The following is a 21406-nucleotide window of genomic DNA, read 5'->3' on the forward strand; positions in this document are numbered from 1 at the left end:
TGTTTACTTTGTCTGTGCAACACCGACGAAGGTCACGTCCACTCCATCAAAGGGCACCAGCCCCAGCCAGGAAAAGGTGCACTTGCTCTTGTCCGGCGTCCACAGACCACGTGCGGGAGGAGGAGCCGTCTTCTGATTGGTGCCAGGAGCTTTGCATGGAGGGCGGGGCCACCTGTCTGTCCATCACCGCATTCTGGGCGGGGCCAGGGCGGGCGAGCCCGGCTGTGGGGCAGAGTCAGGGCAGCGGGACCCAATCTCTGCGCTGCGCCTTAGCTGGGCCGCGGCTCCTCCAGTGCGGGCCGCTCGGCGGCGGTTGCTGGGGCGAGCGCCGCCCGTTCCTCTTTCCCGTTGCGAGCGGCTGGCGCGCAGGGAGGCGGCCCCCAGTCCAGCCGGGCGCCTCCCACTCTCCGAGCCGCCGGGGAGCCGGAGGATGGCGGCGGTGGCGGCGGCCGCCCGGGAGGAGGCGGTGCGGAGGCCGCGGAGCGCGGCAGCGAGCGGTAGCGGCCCGTCGCGGCGGCCCGGCAGCGACCGCGTCCGCACGGCCACCTGAGCACCCGCCGCGAGCTGCGTCCCGCCGGCCTCGCTCGCTCGCTCGCGGCCCGGGGCGGCGCGGACATGGGCGCCAAGCAGAGCGGCCCCGCCGCCAACGGCCGCACCCGCGCCTACTCGGGCTCGGACCTGCCCTCCGGCAGCGGCGGCGGCGGCGGGGCGGACGGCGCTCGGGCGGCCCGGTTCGTGGCCCCGGTGCCCGGCGCGCAGCAGCCCAGCGCCTCGGCCGGCGCGGCGGCGGCGACAGCGGCAGCCGCCTCGGCCCCGACAGCGCCCCGCAGCCGCTCGCTCGGAGGGGCGGTGGGCAGCGCGGCGGGCGGACGCGCGGCGCAGTCGGCCTTCAGCATCCCTGGCGGCGGCAGTGGCAGTGGCCCGTACGGCTCGCAGGACTCGGTGCACAGCAGCCCGGAGGACGGCGGCGGCGCTAGGGAACGGGACCGGCCAGCTGGCGGGGGCCCTGGTGGGCCGCGCCTGGTGATCGGCTCGCTCCCGGCCCACCTTTCTCCGCACTTGTTTGGAGGTACGGTCCCTTGCCCCCGAAGCAGCTCCCCAGCTGGGGGAAGCGCCCCCTCCTTACCCCCCCCCCCCCGCCACGAGGTGAATGGAACTAGAATTGTTTTACAACAAACTGACGAAACAGCCTCGTGGTTGTAATTTTTAGTACCAGGAAGTTAGGGGTGATAGGTGGACGAGTGTAGTTCTGCTCGGGAGCTGGAAAGCGAGCAGTTTTAAAGGCCCAAAGCCAGAAGGGACTCACGTGGATGTTAGAGTGCTTGAACAAAAAGGAAGTTATTTCCCTGGATCGACTCCTAACAAAGCTGTAATCCTCGAGCGTCTGTACATAGTTTTGTATTCTTACTGGGTGGGTCCATGTTATTTGGGTGTATGTGTTAACACAAAGTGTTGCTTTAGCCCCAGGAAACTGCTACTTTACATGTGGCTAATGTCAGTACTGCTTAGTTTGAAGCTGATTGTGGAACTGTTCAAAAACAGTTATTTAAGGAGATAATCTTTACAGTGATCACAACTCTGCCTACAGAGGCAGTAGTTGGTCAGGGTCTTTCGAAGAGCCGTGTTGACTAGCGTTAAGGAAACAATTAGAGGTCAGTGATGTGCTTTTATGCTGTTTGAAACAAGAGAAAGGGTGCACTTGATTGTGAAATTGTGAACTCAGACCGCACATTCCCACTTCCTTGCGTTATGTGTCCGGCATTATATATTCATATTTGAGCGCGGAATGGTGTGAACCCCACCTTCTGTTTTAAAGACCTTCTTATTCATGTGCTTATAGTTGTAGGAAATTAAGTGGCTTGTTTACTGATCTGTGTGCTAAAGCAATCAAACTCTAGCGTTAATTCGTAAAAATGTCATGTTTAGTTTCCACCATCTTAATGATATTTTGCATGTTTGATAGGAAAGCACTTAGCTTTTAGCTACCTTTTTTTGTTTGTTTGTTTGTTTGTTTGTTTGTGAGGTTCTGAGACTCTGACCTAAGTTGCTGAGCTTGTTAGGCAAGCTCTTTATCACTGAGCTAAACACTTAGCCTGCCACTTAAATAACTTGCTTTATGGTAAGTTTTGCAGTGCCAATAATTAATGTTTTCTAAAATTGAGGCATATTTTAAAAAAATCTTGTTTTTGGAAAAAAGAAGTAATCATGCCCTAACTGTGGTCTGAGACAGTGTAGTTTCCTGAGAGTGGTGCCATGTTTTAGAAATAACTACCTTTTTAAAATGAAGTTTTCACTAAGCAGTTATGATCATCAAAAGTAGGAACAAGAAAAGGGAATAGGAAAAGTCTCTTTCAGTTAATATTTAATATCCTGATTACCACTTTTGATTCAGTTTTTCTCCGGGCTGATTTCTCTTTGACAAGACTCAGTATGTATTTGCTTTATTAAAGTAAGTATTCAGAGCAGGGGAGATCGCTGGCCTTCCTGCTATTAGTTCTTAATAAATTGGCAAGACCTGTTTGCCTAGAGTTGGAATGCAAGCTTTTTATTTGTTTGCTTTTTTTAAAACATAATTCTTAGATTTGTGGACGTAGTATGTAGTTCTTTAGTAGTCCTCCTGATCTGGAAAGACTGGATAGCAAGACAGTGCGGGGGCAGCTTTTCTCATCCAGGTCTCTGGTAAGGTTGATTGCTAGACAGTCCTAAGTCATCAATTGTGTGGAGGATCTTAACTTTTTTCTACAGTTCATTATGAACTGTTAGAGATATGTTTCGTTCTTGGGTCATTGGAGAAAAATAGTCACTCATTTTTCTGTGCTTCCTGATTCATGTAAGAAACTTTAGTTGACAAAGCCTAAAAGGGGTCAGAAATGACCTGTTCTCATGTGAAAGGAATGAAAAGGGCAGCGACTTTAAAATCCTTGTTGAGAGAAACAGTAAAGTTGGTCCTTAGTAAAGGCTTTGCCTAATGAAACTTGTACCAGTCTGTCAGTGAGTGGGGTTATGAGAACAACTAGTGGAAGCGCATTTCTAATCATTCTGAGATGGGCGGAGCTAGATGTGGAGTCTTAAATAATTAGATTTGATTCTTTATTGACACCATTTTTATTATGTTTTATACCAATGTGTCAGAGTTGTTAAAGGTTGGGCATGTGCAGTGCTTCCTGAATTTTGAATGTTAGGGCATAGATAATGGACTCCAACTGAAAATTGAGAAAAAGAACATTTCAAAATTAATGGAAAGTACTTACTGTAACTATATAAAGCATTGATGTTTGTATTGTTTCCTAACCAGAAAAGGTAGTCCTAAAAACACTCAGATAAAGTTCCTTTGTAGACTCCCAATGTTATGTATTGAAAGAGGAAACCTAAACTATTGCTCTTTAAATTGCTTTCCGCTTAGGAGAGTGGCAAGTAGATACGTAAGCTGTTCTATTGCTCTATCACAGTGAGTTGCCAAATTGAATGAAGTTTTCGTGGTGACCTTTGAGTTTTGCTTTCTTTGGGATGTATGTTTTGGCTGCAGCTTTTTAGTTTTTCACGATAGTATTTCTCTGTGCAGTTCTCGCTGTCCTGGAACTTAATGTGTAGACCAGGCGAGGCTGCATACATTCTTACTTCTCTCTAGAGAATTAAGTAACTAGAAGGAAGATGAGTAACTCAGATATTTCAGCTGGTAGGCATTGAGTTCTCGTGGAGATCAGAGTATGGTTAGAATCTCTGTGGAGTTTTTAGAAGAAGTAGGGCTTGTTTCTCTTTACTCTTTGTCGATTAGTGAATTGACTACTGTGTTGTATATAGTGAACAGAAGTTCTCTCTTAATTACTGATAATAGTCTGGTCCCATTTGTTTTAAAACTGGTCTCTAAGGGCATCATCTAACATTTGAAAACCTTGGTATCTTAAGGAGGATTTGTTTGACTTTATTTTATGCCTGCATTTTCCCACTAAGCCACTGATGTTCATAAAAGCTGTCAATAGGAGTTAAAACAGCCTTCCTTGATGCAGCTGTCAAAGGAGGTGAGTTAGCTCTTAAAATACCCTACCGAGTAAAGATTATTTCCGGAGAAATCCTATGACTTCAGTAATGCATGTGTATGTGTGTCTGGTGGTGAGATTGTAAAGTGGATTAATTTAAGGCAGTGAACCAACAGTTCTTTGCTGCTTTCGGCTGTTTAATTGTCTTAACGTGTTTGGGTGTGGCTTGCCTGTGAGTATTTCAGCAGCCTGTAATTCAGGTGTCTCCTGTTACTTACGTTGAAAGAGCCTGGGCCGTCATTTAAAATTGAGTGTGTTTAAATAAGATTTGTATTCCTAGGAAGATTTATTTAAATGAATTTTCAGCACAGATGTGAGGTTTTATGGAGTTGTTCTCAGTTATTACTTACCATAGATGCCAAAATATTTGAATTTGGGAAATTGTGGTTAATCTGCTCTTCATTCTTGGATTTTTCTCTTAACACAGTTGATATTTTTTTTGGGGGGGGGGGTAGAAGAGATGATTGCACTGTATAGGGAAGACAGACTCCTAACGACCACTCCTGCCATCTCTGCCAAGGGACTTGGATGGTTAGTGCTTCTCACCTGTAACTTCATCTATCTTTAAAGACCACAGGCGATGCCTTAAGTTGTTTGCTGAAGTGTGGCCTCTGTCCTGGATGGTCCTGCTTTGGGAACTGTTTGGAAGTAACCTTGAGGTTGGAGGCGGAGTGGGATGAGTTCACTGGCCGGCCCTTTGATAGCTGCGGGACTGTCTGGGGGAAGAGCTCTCTGTCTGTTGTGTGCTTGTACCAGCAAGCCTGTCCAACTCCCTTCTGCTTGGTTGCTTTGCCTATTGACCAGTAAGTAGGTTCTTATTGCTGGCTGTCCACCTGTCTCATACTCATCTTGTGCATAATTATATGGAGAATTGCCTTAATGTTCTACGTATCAAATTCACTGTCTATACATCTAATCTAGGATATTGGCAAATGGACTGAGAAAAGTGCAAAAACTTATATATACAAAGTACTTTGTAAGGTTTATTTTCTTAGGTAATACTCCTAAGCATTTTTAAATGCCAGTTTATTTAAATTTTTGTAAGTTCTGAACTGTTTAACATTAATGTCTTTAGAAATTGGAGAAACCATGGTACTTCGTGTGAACAAAAGGTTCAGAAAAAACTTTTGTGTTGTATGAGTATTTGTTTTCTATGCTGCGTGCTAGCAGCACATCACAAATATAGCTGTTTGATGCAGTACACATTGGTCTGTGGTTTAAGAGTCAGCACAGCTTAGCAGATCAGGGTGTTAGTGGGGGCACTGTGACTGATGTTTGATCTCACCTGAAGAGGATCTGCACCCAATTCCCTCAGGTGGATTGGCATAATTCATTTCCTTGTGGTTGTTAGGCTCACAGAACTTTATTCCCCTCCCCCTCCTAATTCTTAGTGTGGAGTCATTGTATGGAATAAATGGGTTTGGTTGTGACTTTTTTCTGTTTTTTTTGTTTGTTTGTTTGTTTGTTTTTTGTGCCAGGGTTCTCTGCATAGCCTTGACTGTTCTGGAACTCACTTTGTGGACCAGGCTGACCTCAAACTCACAGAGATCCGCCTGCCTTTGCCTCCCCAGTGCTGGGATTAATGGTGTACATCTCTACTGCCCGGCTTGTGACATTTTCATCATTGATATTGTGTTCTAGGGTCGCACTCACTTCCCCTTAGCCTCTTTCCCATCTCCTTCCTCTTCCCAGATAGTTCCCTTTAGTGCCCTTCTCTTTTTAAACCTAGATCTCAAAGACATGAAGTTTTTATGTTTGAGTCTGTCCTATTTCACTTTACAGTACTCTTTATTTCTGTCCATTTCTCTGCAGATGACATGTCATTTTAAAAGGTCTTATTTTGTATGAGTGTTTTGATTGCATGTATGCATATGTACCACACTTATGCCTGCCGCACAAGGGATTGAAAAGAGCGTGTCAGAGCCCCTGGGACTCAAAAGTTGTGAGCTAGATGTGAACTACTGTGTGGATGTTGGGAACCAAATGCCCCTTTGTTAGAGGAAAAAGTGTGATATTAATTCCCCTCTATATGCTGTGAATATGTTTTATTGCCTTTGGTTAATAAAGAAGCTTCTTTGGCCAGTGGCAGGACAGAACATAGATAGTTGGGAAAACTAAACTGAATGCAGAAAGAAAGAAGGTGGAGTCAGGAGACGGCATGCCACAGTCTCATGGCAATACATAGATTAATAGAACTGGATTAATTTAGATATAAGAGCTGGCTAGGAATTTGCCTGAGCCATTGGCCAAACAGTGTTATAATTAATATAGTTTTGTGTGATTATTCGGGTCTGGGCAGCTGGGAGATGAACATGCAGTCTCCATTTACACAGTGTTCTTAACCATTGAACCATCCCTCCAGCTCCTTACTTTCATCCTTTATGGTTGACTAGACCTCCACTGTTAGTACATATGCAACATTTTATTCTTTACTGAAGGAGACCTAGACCAATTCTGTAATTTAGTAATTTGAACAGAGCCACTATGAACATGTGGATGTTCAGATATCGCTGTAATATACTGACTTGAAGCATGATTAATAAAAATTCAGAGACAGATACTGGGGTTCAACCTAAAGACCCGAAAAGCAAAGCAGCCAGCCACTGCTCAGTCTGAAAATGGTGATCCTGCCTCCAGGAAACCTCAGAATGAAACTGAGTCTCTGAGCTGTCTCCTCTCATCTTCTATTCCTCTCTAGTTCTGGGATTAAAGGTGTGCACCACTGCAGTGAAAGGCAAGCACCGACTAGTTTCTGTGGCAAGCTAGTTTGACTACTGGGATTAAATGTGTGTATTACCACTGCCTGGTCTGTAAGGCCTACCAGTGGGACTATGTTATTCTCTGATCTTCAGTCAAGTTTAATTTATTAAAATACAAATGAAATATCACTACACTGACTTAGATTTGTTCGAATATATTCCCAAGAGTAGTGTTGCCGGCCCATTGGTAGTTCTATTTTTAGTTTTCTGAAGAGCTGTTGCACAGATTTCCATAGTACCTTGTTATTCCATCTTGGTTCAGCTTATCACCTTTACCACTTCTCATTAGTTAGATGCATGTAGGCCTGGTCCACACATAAGGGGAAGGAAAGGTTTAAACACTAGAATGTGGGAATCAAAAATGGTTACCCTAAAATCTATTTACCACATTGAGTATAGGATTAGGTTGATCAGGTTAACACATACCTTTTAATTTAAATACACTTTTTTACTTTCTAAACGTTGTGGTTATTAATGTGGCAAGTGTAATATTAGTGGCCTTGACTCTTAGTCCTTTTAAGAGGGCGTGCATGGGCTGGAGAGATGGCTCAGAAGATAAGAGCACTGGTTGCTCTTTCAGAGGTCCTGAGTTCAGAGGTCCTGAGTTCAATTCCCAGCAACCACACTGTGGCTCATAACCATCTGTAGTGAGATTTGGTGCCCTCTTGTGGCATGCAGGGATACATGCAGGCAGAACACTGTGTACATAATAAATCTTTTTTTTTTTTAAGAGGCTGTGTATGTAGTCAAGGGTACACATGAGGTTGCTCTTGCACAGTTCTTCCTAGAAGCTCTAGAGATGTTCTGGTGACATCCCAGCAGAAATTGAGAAGACCAAGCCCTGAGACCGGGACAGAACATGCTGGGAACCCAGGGCCTGGGTAGCTGGAGCCTTGAAGGCTGTTGAAGATGAGAGCAAAGATGTGGCTGGGTGAGCATGAGGGTGGAAAGACCTTGTGTCCAAGGTTCTTGGCTTTGCTCTCAGGAGTGGTGCAGAGGTCTAGAATGGTTTTGAGCAGAGAACTGATGGAACCTGGTGGGGTTTAAAAGATAACTGTGGCCCCTATGTAGGAGCAGATGGAAATCCAAGTTAAAGATGACTGTAGACCAGGTGTAGCATCATAGGTAGTAAGAGGTGGCATCAGTCTGATGATTTTAAAAGTGGAGCTTAGCTAAGTTGACATGGAGGTGAGAAAGAGTCAAGTTTTTTTGTTTAGCAGTTGAGTACTTAAGGTTGTGTAGCCCAAATTGCACATTTCTCCTGTTCTTGGAAATTTATTAGAGACATGGGATTATTAGAACCCATGGTCATGGTGCATATAAATGCAGAACAGTAGATACATCTTGAGTACATCTTTTAATTTTAAGACAAAACTATGAAATATATGTGAAGCTAAGTATAATAATTCAAGTTCTATGTGTAATCAATTCTTACTGTAACTTGAGTAGTTATGATTAGCTTGAACAGTTCATTAATTTAACCTATTTACATACATGTAAATGGAGTAAGGCATAAATACAGCATATATGTGTGCATAATGTATATACATACTGGGTTTATTACATGTGATTTATTCCTAAATGCCTGTTCTTGGTTTGAACAATACATTCAGTTTTAATTGATTTTTGTTTCACTTGCTTTATTCTTTATTGCTTTCTTTCTCATTTTAGAGTTAAATTTGTTTTTGTAGCTGCTTTATCTTTCATGTATTTTCTAATGCTAAAACATAATTAGGCTCTAATTACCTCTCAGTATATCTAATCCATGGCTTTGGACGCTTCCTAGTTTCTTTGTCACACACTCACTGTTTTAAAGACAGCTCTTGAGGAGTGATTTTGTTAGCTACATAGTTTGGCACTGTGCATCTGGGAGCTGTTTTAAAGTGTGGCTTTAACATTTGCGGGTGACAGATTTATTGTTGTTTTGTTACCTTTTGTTAACAAAAGTAACACATAAAGTGTTACCTAGAAGTGAGTTGCATTGTGGACAGAAAATCTTAAGAACCTGTAAATGATCGAATCATAGCTCAAAATAGCGATAACTAGAAAAAAAGTAAATCTATTTTGAGTAGGTACCAGTCTACCTTCTTATTTAACCTCTTGTGCCTCAATGTTTTGTTTTAATTTTTATTGCTATTTGTGTGCATGCAGTGTGTGGAGGCCAGAGTTCTGTTGGATGACTATTTTTCAATTGCTTTTCTACCATTTTGTGTGTGTGCCAGGGTGTGGGGGGGAATACCAGCATGGTAGTGTGCGTGGGTACCGTGTGTGTATGTGAGTATGCACATATGTGGAAGCCAGAGGTTGACATTGAATATCTTCCTCTGTCACTGTCTGCCTTTATTTGATCATGGAGTTTTCTGTTTCTGCTGTACTAACTGGCAGCACTCCAGAACTGCCTACCTCCTCCCTGTAAGCACTGGGGTAACAGAAGTACATCTGTGTGCCGAGATCTGAACTCACACCATCTTCTCAGCCTATTTTTAGAGACAGAGTTTCTCACTGGCCGTGGAGTTCACCACTTGGCTGTCAGCAAGCACCAGGGGTGCTGGGGATCCAGACTGCAGTTTTGATGTTTGTGCAACAGCCACTGTATTGATGACCTGTCTCTAGTCCCTACTTTTTATATGTTGTTAATTTCTTCAAAATTCTCTTCACACTATTGAGTTATGCTTCATAGCACACTTACTGTGCCAGGTTTGTGGTAAAAGTTTGTGAATATTGATTGATTCCTAAAATGTATTTGAATGCTACATTATTATATTTTAAACAAGATTATTGGTCACCAAAACTATTGTCATATTTAAATCTACAAAAAAATGTATTGCTCTAGAAAAAAGCAGTATGTTATTTGTGTAAGTGTTACCTTAATTTTTTTGAACAATGAAAGTAGATACTATTTGTGCTGTACAAATGAGACAGTCATAGAGTTGCCTTAGAGGGAAAGTAAAATACGCTGTGCTTACAGCTTGATTTTGTTTTATAACCATTTGAATTTGTGACAGAATATTCTTAGGTTGTCTGGATGTGCGAGTGTTTTGAGATGGTTACAGTGACTGGTAGGCACGTCAGTCTTGTGTGTGATTCTATAGGACAGAACCTGAAAAGTTTGCTCTCCCTGTGCTGGAATTTGAACCTTGGCCTGCACACTTGGGCAAGAGCTCCACCGCTGAGCTCCATCCCTGCAGGATTGTAGCATCTTCAGAGTTGTGTGAGGTGGTGCCCCGCAGGCGGCTGGAACAGCCTGGCACTCAGCAAAGCAGCTCAGCTGCGAGCTAGTGCTCTGCGGTCGTCAGCCTCCACCTGGCAGGCCTTGGCTCCCAGTTCTTCCGATTCCTTATCATAGGACAAAATGATATGATCGTGCACGCCTTTGATCTCAGCACTCAAGAGACAGAGGAAGGTGGCTCTCTTGAGTTTGAGGCCAGACTGTTCTACATAGTAATTTCCAGGACAGTCTCAGAACAGGTGGGAGGACCCACTGTGGTTATCCTGAAGGCCAATTCTTTAACTGCTCTCTGGGCACTCATTTCCACCTCAGTGCACAGTGCTTTCCAGAGGTTTCTGTCTAGTTTCTTAAAACATACTCAGAAAAGCTAAAATCAAGATGCAATGGACCACTTTCTTTTAAAGTAGTGAGGTAATGCATGGTTTTATTATAATAATTTGTATATTAGGCAGATGGTTTCATAAGAATGGTCTCGTGACCTCACTGGAAATAGGAATGGCAGATTCTTTTCTTCACTTGTTTGGAGGCAAGACTTAGGGGAAAGAGAACTTGGTCTGAGGAATCAAAGCTTGCTTAGGGTGGCTGCTTTTCTTTTTCCTCACAACTTCCTGTTTCTCCCTTGTGTTTTAAAAGGTTTATTTAGTTTATTTACAGTTTTCAGTTCTGTAAGTCTTACCTCATCTATGTTAGCCACTGAATTTCATCTTTGAAAAAAATTTTCTGCATGTTTTATTTTTAGCTTTTTTTTTTTCTTTCCAAATGATCCTGTAGCCCAGGGTAACCTTGAACTGATTAGCTGTGTAGCACAGGATGATTGGACTCCTGATCCTCCTGCCTCTACTTTCTATACAGGGTTACAGACATGGCTTCCAAATCCAACTCTCTGCATTGCATCTTGTTAAGTTTGTTTGGGGCCTTGGGCTCTGCGCAGTCCGAGTTGGTCATGCCCTGTGAGTCCTTTGCTCGTTACCACCCAGGAGATTTTCTCTTTTTCATGTTTTATCTGCAGGTTCCCTGATCTCCTGTTATCCATGGTTTAGGGTGGAACACAATTTCCTTTGTCCTGCTGTGAAAAAATACATGTAAAGTAAAACTTTGAGAGCTCAGTATGTGAAAATATTTTATTTTCACCCCCACTCTTGATTTTTGTTTTTTTGACTTGTAATAGAATTCAGAGTGGAATTACTTGCCCTCAGAACTTTAAAAGTATCTTCACCTCTGATTTCTGTGTTGCATCTTGAGCGTACAGGTGCTAGTTCTGATTTTTTATGTCTTGTCTGAACCCTTGCCTCTTAGGACCCGTCTTCCCAGAGTTACAGGCTTTCACTGTTTCTGATACATGTGATGGGTTTGTTATATGTGGTAGGCACTCTCAGTCGTTGACTATTGGAAACGTATTTATTGTGTGTTCGTACATGTGTGTGCATGTGTGTTTGCATACACTAGTGTGCACTGTGGCTAGAGTGTGGAGGGGAGAGGACAGTTTGGTGGTGGCTCTCTTCTTCCAGCAGTATGGGACCCAGGAGTTAAACTCAGACTGTCAAGATTGGTGGCAAGGACTGCATGCTGAGCCGTGTCCATGCTTTGTTCTCTTTCAGGAGATCTGGGTGTGGGTTTTCTCTTAATATTTAGTTGATTTTTTAACTTTTTATTGTAAGAAACAGTATCTTCTTTCCTTTGAGACACTGATGATGTACTTGCACTGTGTCTTATATATATGCACACATGTATGATCAGGTGTGTGCCTTCTCCCTTCATGATCAGTTTCTCGTTGCTTTTTTTGTTTAGCTTTTTTAGTCTTCTTTAGGTGTTTTCCTCAAATGTTTGGTGGTCATGTAAACACTAAATCGGGGCACTTGTAATCGGAAGCCTTCTGCACATACAGTCATCTTTCTGAGCCCTAAAGAATGTTAAATTGTTTTCTCTTGGGCTTGGTCATGTTTTCCGGAAATGGCTTTTCTTACACAGAAGTCACCATCAACATCCCCTGTTATAAGGACAGCATCCAGACTGGTGTCAAACTTGTAATTAATACTCTTGCCTGAGCCTCCTGAGTGCTGAAATTATGAGTGTACTGGCTCTGAAGACATTAAAATATATATATATATATATATATAGTAAAGATAGATTTACTTTATATGTATATTTGTGTCTGGGTGACTGTATATGCACGTGGGTGGTGGGTTGTAGGTGTGTTGACTACAGAGCTGTGATGCCTGCTTGTTACATGGGCCCTGAAGTTCAAGCTGTGTTCCTCATGATCTGAGTAGGTGCTCTTAACCATAGAGCTCTCTCTCCACCTGTGGAAGGTATATTTTGTATTGATTTTTAAGATTTAGTTTTAATTTATGTGTCTGAATGGTTTGCCTGTGTGTATGAAAGTGTATTGCATGCATGCCTGGTGCCTGCTGAGGCCAGAACAGGGTCGAATCCCTTGGAACTGGAACCGGGGGAGACGGTGTATTGCCATTTGGGTGCTGGGAACCGAACCCCAGGTCCTCTGCTAGAGCAGTAAGTCTCTTGACCACTAAGCTATATCTCTAACCCAAGACATAATTTTTTATCCCAGTGCTATAGGAGCAGAGTCAGAAAGTTTTGGAGTCTTTTTTTTTAATATTTATTTTTATTTTATATGCATTGGCGCTTTTGCTTCTGTGTTCTGTGTGAGAGTGTCAGGCTTCCTGGAAGTTACAGGAGTTACAGACAGCTGGAAGCTGCCATGTGGATGCTGGGAATTGAACCCAGGTCCTCTGGAAGAGTATTCCGTGCTCTTACTGGTGAGCATTCTCTCCAGCCCAAGATTTGGAGTTTAAAAAAAAAAACAGTGTTACTTTTGCTCAGATTCAGTATAGCTCTGTTTTTTGGCTATTCTATTGTCTCATGTCCAGAAAGGTACCTCCAAACACAAAACCTAACGCAGTCGCGCAGTCGGGGTTTCCTAGCCATTCAAAGAATGTTAGCAGCCGGGGCAGCTAACAGCATTTTGATTGGCGCTGCAGCAGTGTTGCCCTTTGGGCCTGCCTTCACTCCAGCAAGGCCCAGTCTGCTGTAAAGCAGGTTGTGCCTCTGCTTTCATAATTTCACGTGGAAATGATCATTTATGTGCTTTCCAAAGACCGAGTACTATTTTTTCATTGTGTCATTACATTATTTTCTGTAATTTTATTTCTGTATTTCTGTATTTTATTTCTTGGGCTTGTGAGATGGATCAGATAAAAGCACATGCTGCAAGCTTGAGAACCTGAGTTTGGTCCCCAGGAGGTAGAGGAAGAGAACTTGAGAGCTCACCCTGCCCTCCCCCAAACTGTAAGCCAATCCCCAGTTCAATGCTTCCTTCTTGGAGCTGCCTTGTGCACGGTGTCCCTTCACAGCTACACACTTTTTAGTGGGCAAGAATGTCGTCATACTGTTTAAAAACCTGCTTTTCTGTTTGATGTGTTTAGGGGATTTTTCTGTGAAAGAACATATAAACCCAGTGCTTGTTTGTAACTAGCATGTGTTTATATTTCCATGATATAAATGCACTCTAGTTCCTTAAGCCTTTCCTATTACTGAGCATTTAGAAAGGTTTTAGTTTTGTGGCCTTACTGATTAGAGTCAAGAGCTCTACTGCTGAGCTCCCAGCTCTTTCCAGTTCTGTAATTCCACTGAATGTCTTTATACAGGCACACACTTTTCTAGTAAGGGTACTATTTTGACAGCAGTAGGTATAATAGAGTGTGGTACTAATCACTTAATATTATTGTTAGACTCAGGTATAAGGCAACAGATCAAGAAAGCTGCACACATGTGTAAGCCATGCTTCAGGCCTTCCCAGGACATCTGCATGGCTTCCCATCTGACTACAGATTTGGGGAAGAAGGCTGCAACTGCTCAGGTTTTTTTTGTTTGTTTGTTTTTGTTTTTGTTTTGTTTTGGGTTTTTTTTTGGTTATTTTCCAGTACTGGCATTGAGTCTAAGGCTTCCTGCATGCTAAGCAAGTGCTTCACCACTGGGCTGCATTCCCAGCTCTCCTTACTGTTTTTGATAAGATCTTATTAAGTTGCCTCAGACTTGTGATCCTCTACTTCCAGCTTCCAGAGCAGCTGGGATTATAGTCCCATGCCACCACACCAGACTTCTCAGGCGTGGTAATTCACTGCCGTGATTTAGTTATAAAGCTCAGGAGCACAAACACTACAGTTATCATTGCAGTTGTATTATAAAGATCAGAGCATTCATGGGGCAAGATTCCTCAGAGCCAGAAAACAGAGTTGGCATCCCTTCCCCATGGGAACTCATGCTCTGTGTTCATGCACCAGAGAGTTCTTCCAAGTCTTGTAACCACACTGCTATTTGGATTTCGTTATGTCAACATTCATTGGAAATTTGCCAGTCTACTGGCTGACTCTAATCTCCGTCCAACCTCCCTGGAGGTTGGGGTTGACTCAGCTCCCCATTCTGCAATCCTAAGGAGTCCTTCCTAGCTCCCATTCTGAATGCCTCTTGGGAAACTAAAAAAATTTGAAAGTTCTGCCAGAATTTTGAGAGGGGGGAAAAACCAGACAAGTATACAACAGTTACAAGAAAAAAAAACTCTAGTTGAACAGAAGGCACATTTTAATTTTCAGTAGATATTGACCCCCCCTAAAGGCATACTGATTTATTCTGTGCCACTAGTACAATTTCTGCTAACTTTGCTGTTAGATGTTTTTCTTCTTTTTAGGGAACTTCTACTTTCCTCTGTTCTGTCGATCACTCTTTAGTTTGCATTTTCGACTCTTGTGAAAAGAGCATTTCCGGGGCTATGGTTGACCATGTGTATATGTGTTTCAACAGCTTGTTTTTAGCTTTGCTACTTTCCAGCTGTTATGTTTATATTTCTTTGTGGTTCATTGTATAATGCACACAAACACATGAGTGTTTTTTCACATATACATATTTCAAACATTTCTTCTCATGCCACTGGCTTATAAAATAAGGTTTTATGAATGAGGCTCACTGTTTTTAATGATACAGTGTTATGAATTTAAATTAAGTTGATATTTGTAAAGCTGTTCCTATAAATGAAAAAGAAAGATCTTTACTTTTTTTAGCCCCTTTCCCCCCTTTTCCTTTTCTTAGACATGGTCTCACTGAGTGGCAAGCAGTTTAGCTAACCTGGAACCTGATATGTAGAACAGAGATTTGCCAGTTTGGCTATTTTGGGGAGTTTTTTTTTTTCCCCACTTTGGTTTTTCTGTGTAGCTTTGGAGCCTGTCCTGGAACTCGCTCTATAGACCAGACAGGCCTAGAACTCACAGAGATCCGCCTACCTCTGCCTCCTTGGTGCTGGGATTAAAGGTGTGTGTCACCACCGCTCAACTTTGTTTTGTTTTTTACTACTACTTAAAATGTATAATGTTGAATTTTATAGAGACTTAAATTATATGTAACTAGTATTATGAAGTAGTAGTATGTATGTAGAATGAAGAAGTAAAATTTTATGGAGCTAGTTTGTCTCCATTTTTTGGACATTTGTGTTTAATAGTAAGGAAGAGTTGAAGAGCAAGAAGAGACTATTTGTGGTAGTGTATGAGAAGTCAAAGCTAGTAACTACCATAATCTGGATAGTATTTCTTTAAATAACTGTAGGAGTGTGCTTTGTGTAGAAGTATATGTTAGAAGAATCTTACCAGTAAAATTGATATTTGGGGCCTTGAGAGATGGCTCAGAGGTTAAGAGTGGGTAATCTTTCAGAGGACCTGGTGTAGATTCCCATCACCTACCTCAGGTGCTCACAGCTGCATGTAACTCCACCTCCAAGGACTCTGAGACCTCTGCCTCCAGAGGCACCTGTGCTCACCTGCATATACCTGCACACATAGTTAATACATTATATAATATAAAATCTATTTCTAATGGATTGCCTACAAATTAAAAGACTTTATACTTTGTCGTAAAACTGAGAAATATCTATTAGAATGAGCTTCAATTACACTAGCAGAATTTTATTTCATAACTCAGCTCCATTTAACATTTTAATATGACCTTATGGGTATTGTTTTATATCTGTAGATACTTCAGTTATCAAAACATGTGGATATAATCATGTTGATGTCTCCAAGTAACACTTTGCAAAAAGAAAATAATATAATCTCCCATTTTATAAATCAGAATCAATCCAGTGTTTTTTCCGATTCACTGTTAGTGTCCTGTTGACGCTGTAACAAATCGCCATACATGTAGTGGCTCTCACAGTGCTGGTGGGCAGCAGTCTGCAGTAACCCTCTGGGGGGCTCACATCAAGCTGTTGGCAGAATGCTGCTGAGACCCCAGGGGAATCTTTGCTTGTTTTCTCCAGCTTCTAGAGACTGCTTGGATTTCTTTGCTTATGGCCTGCTTCCTGTTTTTCACAGCCACAGCATCAAGTCAGTTGACACTGCCATTTCTCTATTTGAGATTCTACCAGACTCATCTACATTTTTTTTAAATATTTATTTATTTACTTATTATGTATACAATATTCTGTTTGTGTGTATGCCTGAAGGCCAGAAGAGAGCACCAGACCTCATTACAGATGGTTGTGAGCCACCATGTGGTTGCTGGGAATTGAACTCAGGACCTTTGGAAGAGCAGTCAGTGCTCTTAACCACTGAGCCATCTCTCCAGCCCCTCATCTACATTTTAAGAATCTTTAATTACATTGGCTGTGCCCAGATAACCTAGGTTATTCTTTTTCAGATCAGCTAATTAAGCTAGCTAATACTACCTGCAGCCTTTATTCTTCTTTGTCTTGTAACCTGTTTCCAAGACTTACGATATATAGACATAACCAGGAGGCCATTCTGCCCACCTCAGTCTAACTCTTGAATGCCCTTACTGTGTAAGTATGCTTTTGACTTACCAGAGAGAAAGAAAAATGATTTGAGATTAAAGGAGTTTTTAAGTAATTTGAGTAAATTTTAATATCTATCACTATTATACTTAAAAGACCTTTATGTAAAATCTAAGATAGCTAACTAAGTATTTTGAAATTTTTCTCCTAAACAGCATTATTGTTTTAATTCAGCACAGTGGCTTAATGTTACTTCAGCCAGCAATCGCACCTCTGCTTGACAGGAATTCTGTTCCTGCAGGCACCGGCTCTGTTGCTGCTGCTGCTAAAGGTAGCTTTAGGTAAATCTCTCTTTATAAATAAGATTCACAATTCAGTGGCTGGGGTGAAAACCTGCTAGCTCAGAGAGGCTGGGTTGCAGCTAGCTAGCCTTCTCTCCTTGCCTGCATCTGTCCAAATCCCTTCCTACTTCTTCCTGTGTGCCTATCTCTTTTAGATGCCCTCTGATGCACTGGGATTACTTACTTTCTGTCAGTCGCTTGCTGACTCAGCCTCCTGACCCAAGGCTAATTTATACTTAGTTAACACAAATGCACAGTCTGAATATTCCCCAACACAGCATAGATGGATGGAGTTTGATAATATAGGGGCAAAAAAGGTATATTCTGATTTCACTTTGAGCAATCCAAAGCAGAGTTGTTGTTGTAGTATATTCATATTAAATAAAATGCTCAATTTACAAATTAATCTGGTAATTAAAATGTTTCCTTAGACCCATTATGGTCTATGTAGAACTTTATGGTTAACTAGAAGATAGTCCATCCAATGGGATAGACGATTTGTGTTTTACACTGACTTTTAATAGACTAAGTAGTTTTCATAAGATTTTAAAAGGGAATCTGTGACCCTAACTTGATTCACAACATTGATCTAAGTTTCATTTTGTTGCTAACTAATTTTTTTAACTTTGTGCATTGAGCATGCTGTCCAGAAACACCTGGGCTACTTTGCATGGAGGCCAGAAGACAGCCCTGAATGTTGGTCCTTGCCTCTGCTTTGTTTCCTTCAGGATCTCTTGTTTTTGCTACTGCATACAGCAAGCTGGCTGGCACAAGAGAGTCAGAAAATTCTCATATCTGCCTCCTCTTCCTGTAGGAGCTCTGGAACATGGGCTCTGGAAATCTGAGCTCAGGTCCTCAGCTGGGCTGGAAGCCAGATTTCTAGTCCTTGTCTATAATCTTGAGCGGGGCATATTGTGATGTTTTTGTGATTTTTATATTTGAAGATTGATTAAGTTTCTAAGTGCTAGATGGTAGCAGAAGAAAAAATATATTTATAGAGCTTCATGATTGTCAAGTTTTTCTTGTAAACTTTATTTTAAAACTTTTTAAATGCTTTCTTCCTGAATATCATTTTTTTTTTTTTTGGATTTTCGAGACAGGGTTTCTCCGTAGTTTTTGGTTCCTGTCCTGGAACTAGCTCTTGTAGACCAGGCTGGCCTCGAAGAGCTCTGTAGGAAGTAGGTAACTGGAGTTTTCAGTTTTCAAGGGGAGGTTCATGTGCATACAAAGATGTTAAGTGTAGCATTTGAAGATTTTGAGCAATGCATGCACTATGAACACATCATTAACACTGGGCATTCCTTTTCTGTTTTGTTACCCTGAACTAGTTTTGTGGTTGAGCTTCATATATGTGAAGTCATGCCACATGTGCTCACTGACTTTGGCTAAATGTGAGGTAGGAGCAGTTAGAAGTGAGTCATTGGGAAGGGCCGTGGACTCCTTCCCATACTGTAATATTGTGCTGTGGTTTGTGGACATGAGAAAAACTGAAGTGTATGACTATCTCTAGTAAGAGAGGAATCAAAAGTTCATATTTAATCTGTTCCCATTTCTTCATTCTTTAGTTTCCAATTATTGGTTAAATTTTAGGTTTTTCGTTCAAGAATTAGGTAACTCACTGCAGTGGTAGGGTATAGTGGTTGGCTTACTCTCAGATCGTAATCCTCACAAGTTCAGGGTTCAGGGAGCTTGGTTTTTAGGATCACTGTTTCAAAGTGTGTGAGGAATTTCACTTGTTCAAGGAATACAAAGGCAACAAAAATTGGCATGTTAGATATTTGTGGTTTTAGTTTGATCTGAATATTTTAAAAAATCAAATGATAGGCAATGACAGGTTTGGGTTGTTTTTTTTTTTTGGTAGTCTTTTTGTTTGTATAGAAGCCAATTGAGGCATAAATGAATCAAATATACTGTTTTGCATTCAGTTCAACTAATTTGAAACAAAACAACTGGAACTAAGGAGGTTTCAGCTTTATATGAGAAGAGCCAGCAAAGGCCATTCTCCTGGCCTGTGAAGGTGGGAACGTGCTGGGGGGGTGGGTATGCTCTGCGAAGGCTAGCAAGGATCGTGGCTATAGGGAATCAAGGATGTGGTCATTTTGTACTTGCTTTGTTTTTAGACAGGGTCTTGCTATGAAGCTCTGCCTGGCCTAGAACTGACTGTAGAGTAGACGGGCCTCGGACTTGGAGCAGTCCTGTTTCTGTCTGCCTCCTAAATGGCCACCACATGCTACCTGTATCCACTTTTGACATAGTACTTTTTAAATATAAGGAGGTATCATTTTACTTTGAAGTCAGTTAGAACTCTGTTTCTCATTTTTGGAAGTTTCTCTATCCAATCTGGCCTGTTTTTAAAAGTCCATGTCCATGGTTTGGTTCTTTTAATGACCCAGGGCAGGGAAAATCCCACTGAAGCAGTTACATGAAGGTGTGGGGTGCAGTGTGTGCCTGCTGGAAAAGCGCTCCTGTGGGTGGTGTGCCGGAAGGACGCTTGTGCCGGAGTGACTTCTGCTACATGTCAGGACAGGGAGGGCGTTTCACCTCTGCATTGAGAGCAAAGCTAATTCTGTAGCCCTCATTCCTTGGCAGGAGGAAAACAGTTTTCCTTGCTGAGAGTTGGAAGCCCGAGGGCAGTGGTTCTCAACCTGTGGGTCGTGACCCCCTTTCGCAGGGGTTGCATATCAGATATCTGCATTATGATTCATGACAGTAGAAAATTACAGTTATGAAGTAGCAACAAAAAATTTTATGGTTGGGGGTCACTGTTACATGAGGAACTGTAGTAAAGGGTCTCAACATTAGGAAGGTTGAGAACCACTGCTCTAAAGAAATTGAGAAAATTGACTGGTCCTCCACTGAAGATCTGTTCATTGTCTACCCTGCTTTCTTGCTGTAGTTATATCTACATGCCCTAATTATATATAGGGAGGACCAAAAAATGTAATACAGTAGCCTTTTACAAGCAAAACAGCACAAGACATAGCTAATCTTTGTGTTTTAGCTCACTTAAATTTGAATGTGGAGGAAACGTTTAAGTGTTCTAATTACCATGCTTAATCTGTATCACATTTTTATTGCTCTGTGTAAAGCAATAAAAATATTGCAGTGCCTACTGCAATAAGTTATGTAAGCTTTTGGTACTGGAATATAAAGATGAAGAAAGATCATTGTCCTTAGGAAGTATGTGCTTGCTAGATAAAAAGCCTTGAAAAGAAATTGTTGCAATAAAAAAGTTCTGTGTTTTGTTTATTTCAACAACTTTATTACCGTGTATGTGTGTGTGTGTGTGTGTGAAGAGAAAAGATAAGATGGGAATACCCATTTACTGCTAATGCTTTTAGAACTGTTTATACTCAGGTCTCTTGTATCTGATTCCATCTGTGTGCCCTGAACCCAGTTGGGATGGCACCATTGAAAACTGGCCACCTAAAATTTTCTGGAAAAATGAATTCTGTCGCCACACAGATTTGTAACTTACTAAAGTTCTTCAATAAAGAAATCTAGTTAAATTATTTTAAGCCACTATTTCCCAAATTAATTCTAGTTATTTTTATATTTTGTTCTGTGACTCTCAAACATTCATGATGGTGGACATCAGGACTGGGCCCCAGTTTCTGATTGAGTAGATTTAGGGTAGAATTTGCATTTTTGATAAGTTTGCTTTTACCTCATGTTCCCTTGAGATAAAGTTCTTAAAACTGTGGTAGAGCATCATCTTACAATTTCCCTGACAAAAGAAGGTACCTGTGACAATGTGAAGAAGCATGGCTCCCTATAAGCTCACATATTTGAGCACTTGGTCTCCAGTTGGTGGAACTGTTTGGGAAGGATTAAGAGATGTAGTCTTGTTGGAGGTGTATCATTGGGGGTGGGTTTAGAGGCTTCAAAAGATGCTCACCATTCTCAGGGTGCTCTCTCTGCTTCCTGGTTGTTGTTTCAGCTTGTTAGTCTGTCCACTACTGCTCCAGTAATACAATACCTGCCTACTGCCATGGCGCCATCATGGTGGTCATGGGCTCCAACCCTCTGGAATTGTAAGCCCCCTGATTAAATGCTTTCTTTTATAACTTGCCTTGGTCATGGTGTTTTGTCACAGCAATAGAAAAGTAACTAAGACAGTACCTTGAAATTTGGAAAGCTAGGTGTGGCCACACACACCTGTAATCACAGTTTGAGAAGCTGAGGCAGAAGGATTAAGTTAAAGCCAACCTGGGTTGTATGCATTTCAAGACCTTGCCTCATAA

The 21406-nt window shown here is 41.9% G+C and overlaps 1 protein-coding gene across 3 annotated transcripts in view; it reads left to right on the plus strand.

Moving 5' to 3' along the window:
- Window positions 1-588: 588 nt before the first annotated feature.
- Znrf2 (zinc and ring finger 2) overlaps window positions 589-21406 on the plus strand; it is a 78627-nt gene continuing 57809 nt past the window's right edge. For all 3 annotated transcript variants that reach the window (XR_012908766.1, XR_012908767.1, XM_075955648.1), the window contains exon 1: window positions 589-1069. Coding sequence is in view for 1 of the 3 variants with exons in the window: in XM_075955648.1 (XP_075811763.1) it covers window positions 616-1069 (454 nt within the window). In the remaining 2 variants the exon portion in view is untranslated. The remainder of the gene's footprint in view (window positions 1070-21406) is intronic.

The sequence above is a fragment of the Microtus pennsylvanicus genome, chromosome 21 (genome assembly GCF_037038515.1).
Source record: "Microtus pennsylvanicus isolate mMicPen1 chromosome 21, mMicPen1.hap1, whole genome shotgun sequence".
Classification (NCBI taxonomy): Eukaryota; Metazoa; Chordata; class Mammalia; order Rodentia; family Cricetidae; genus Microtus; species Microtus pennsylvanicus.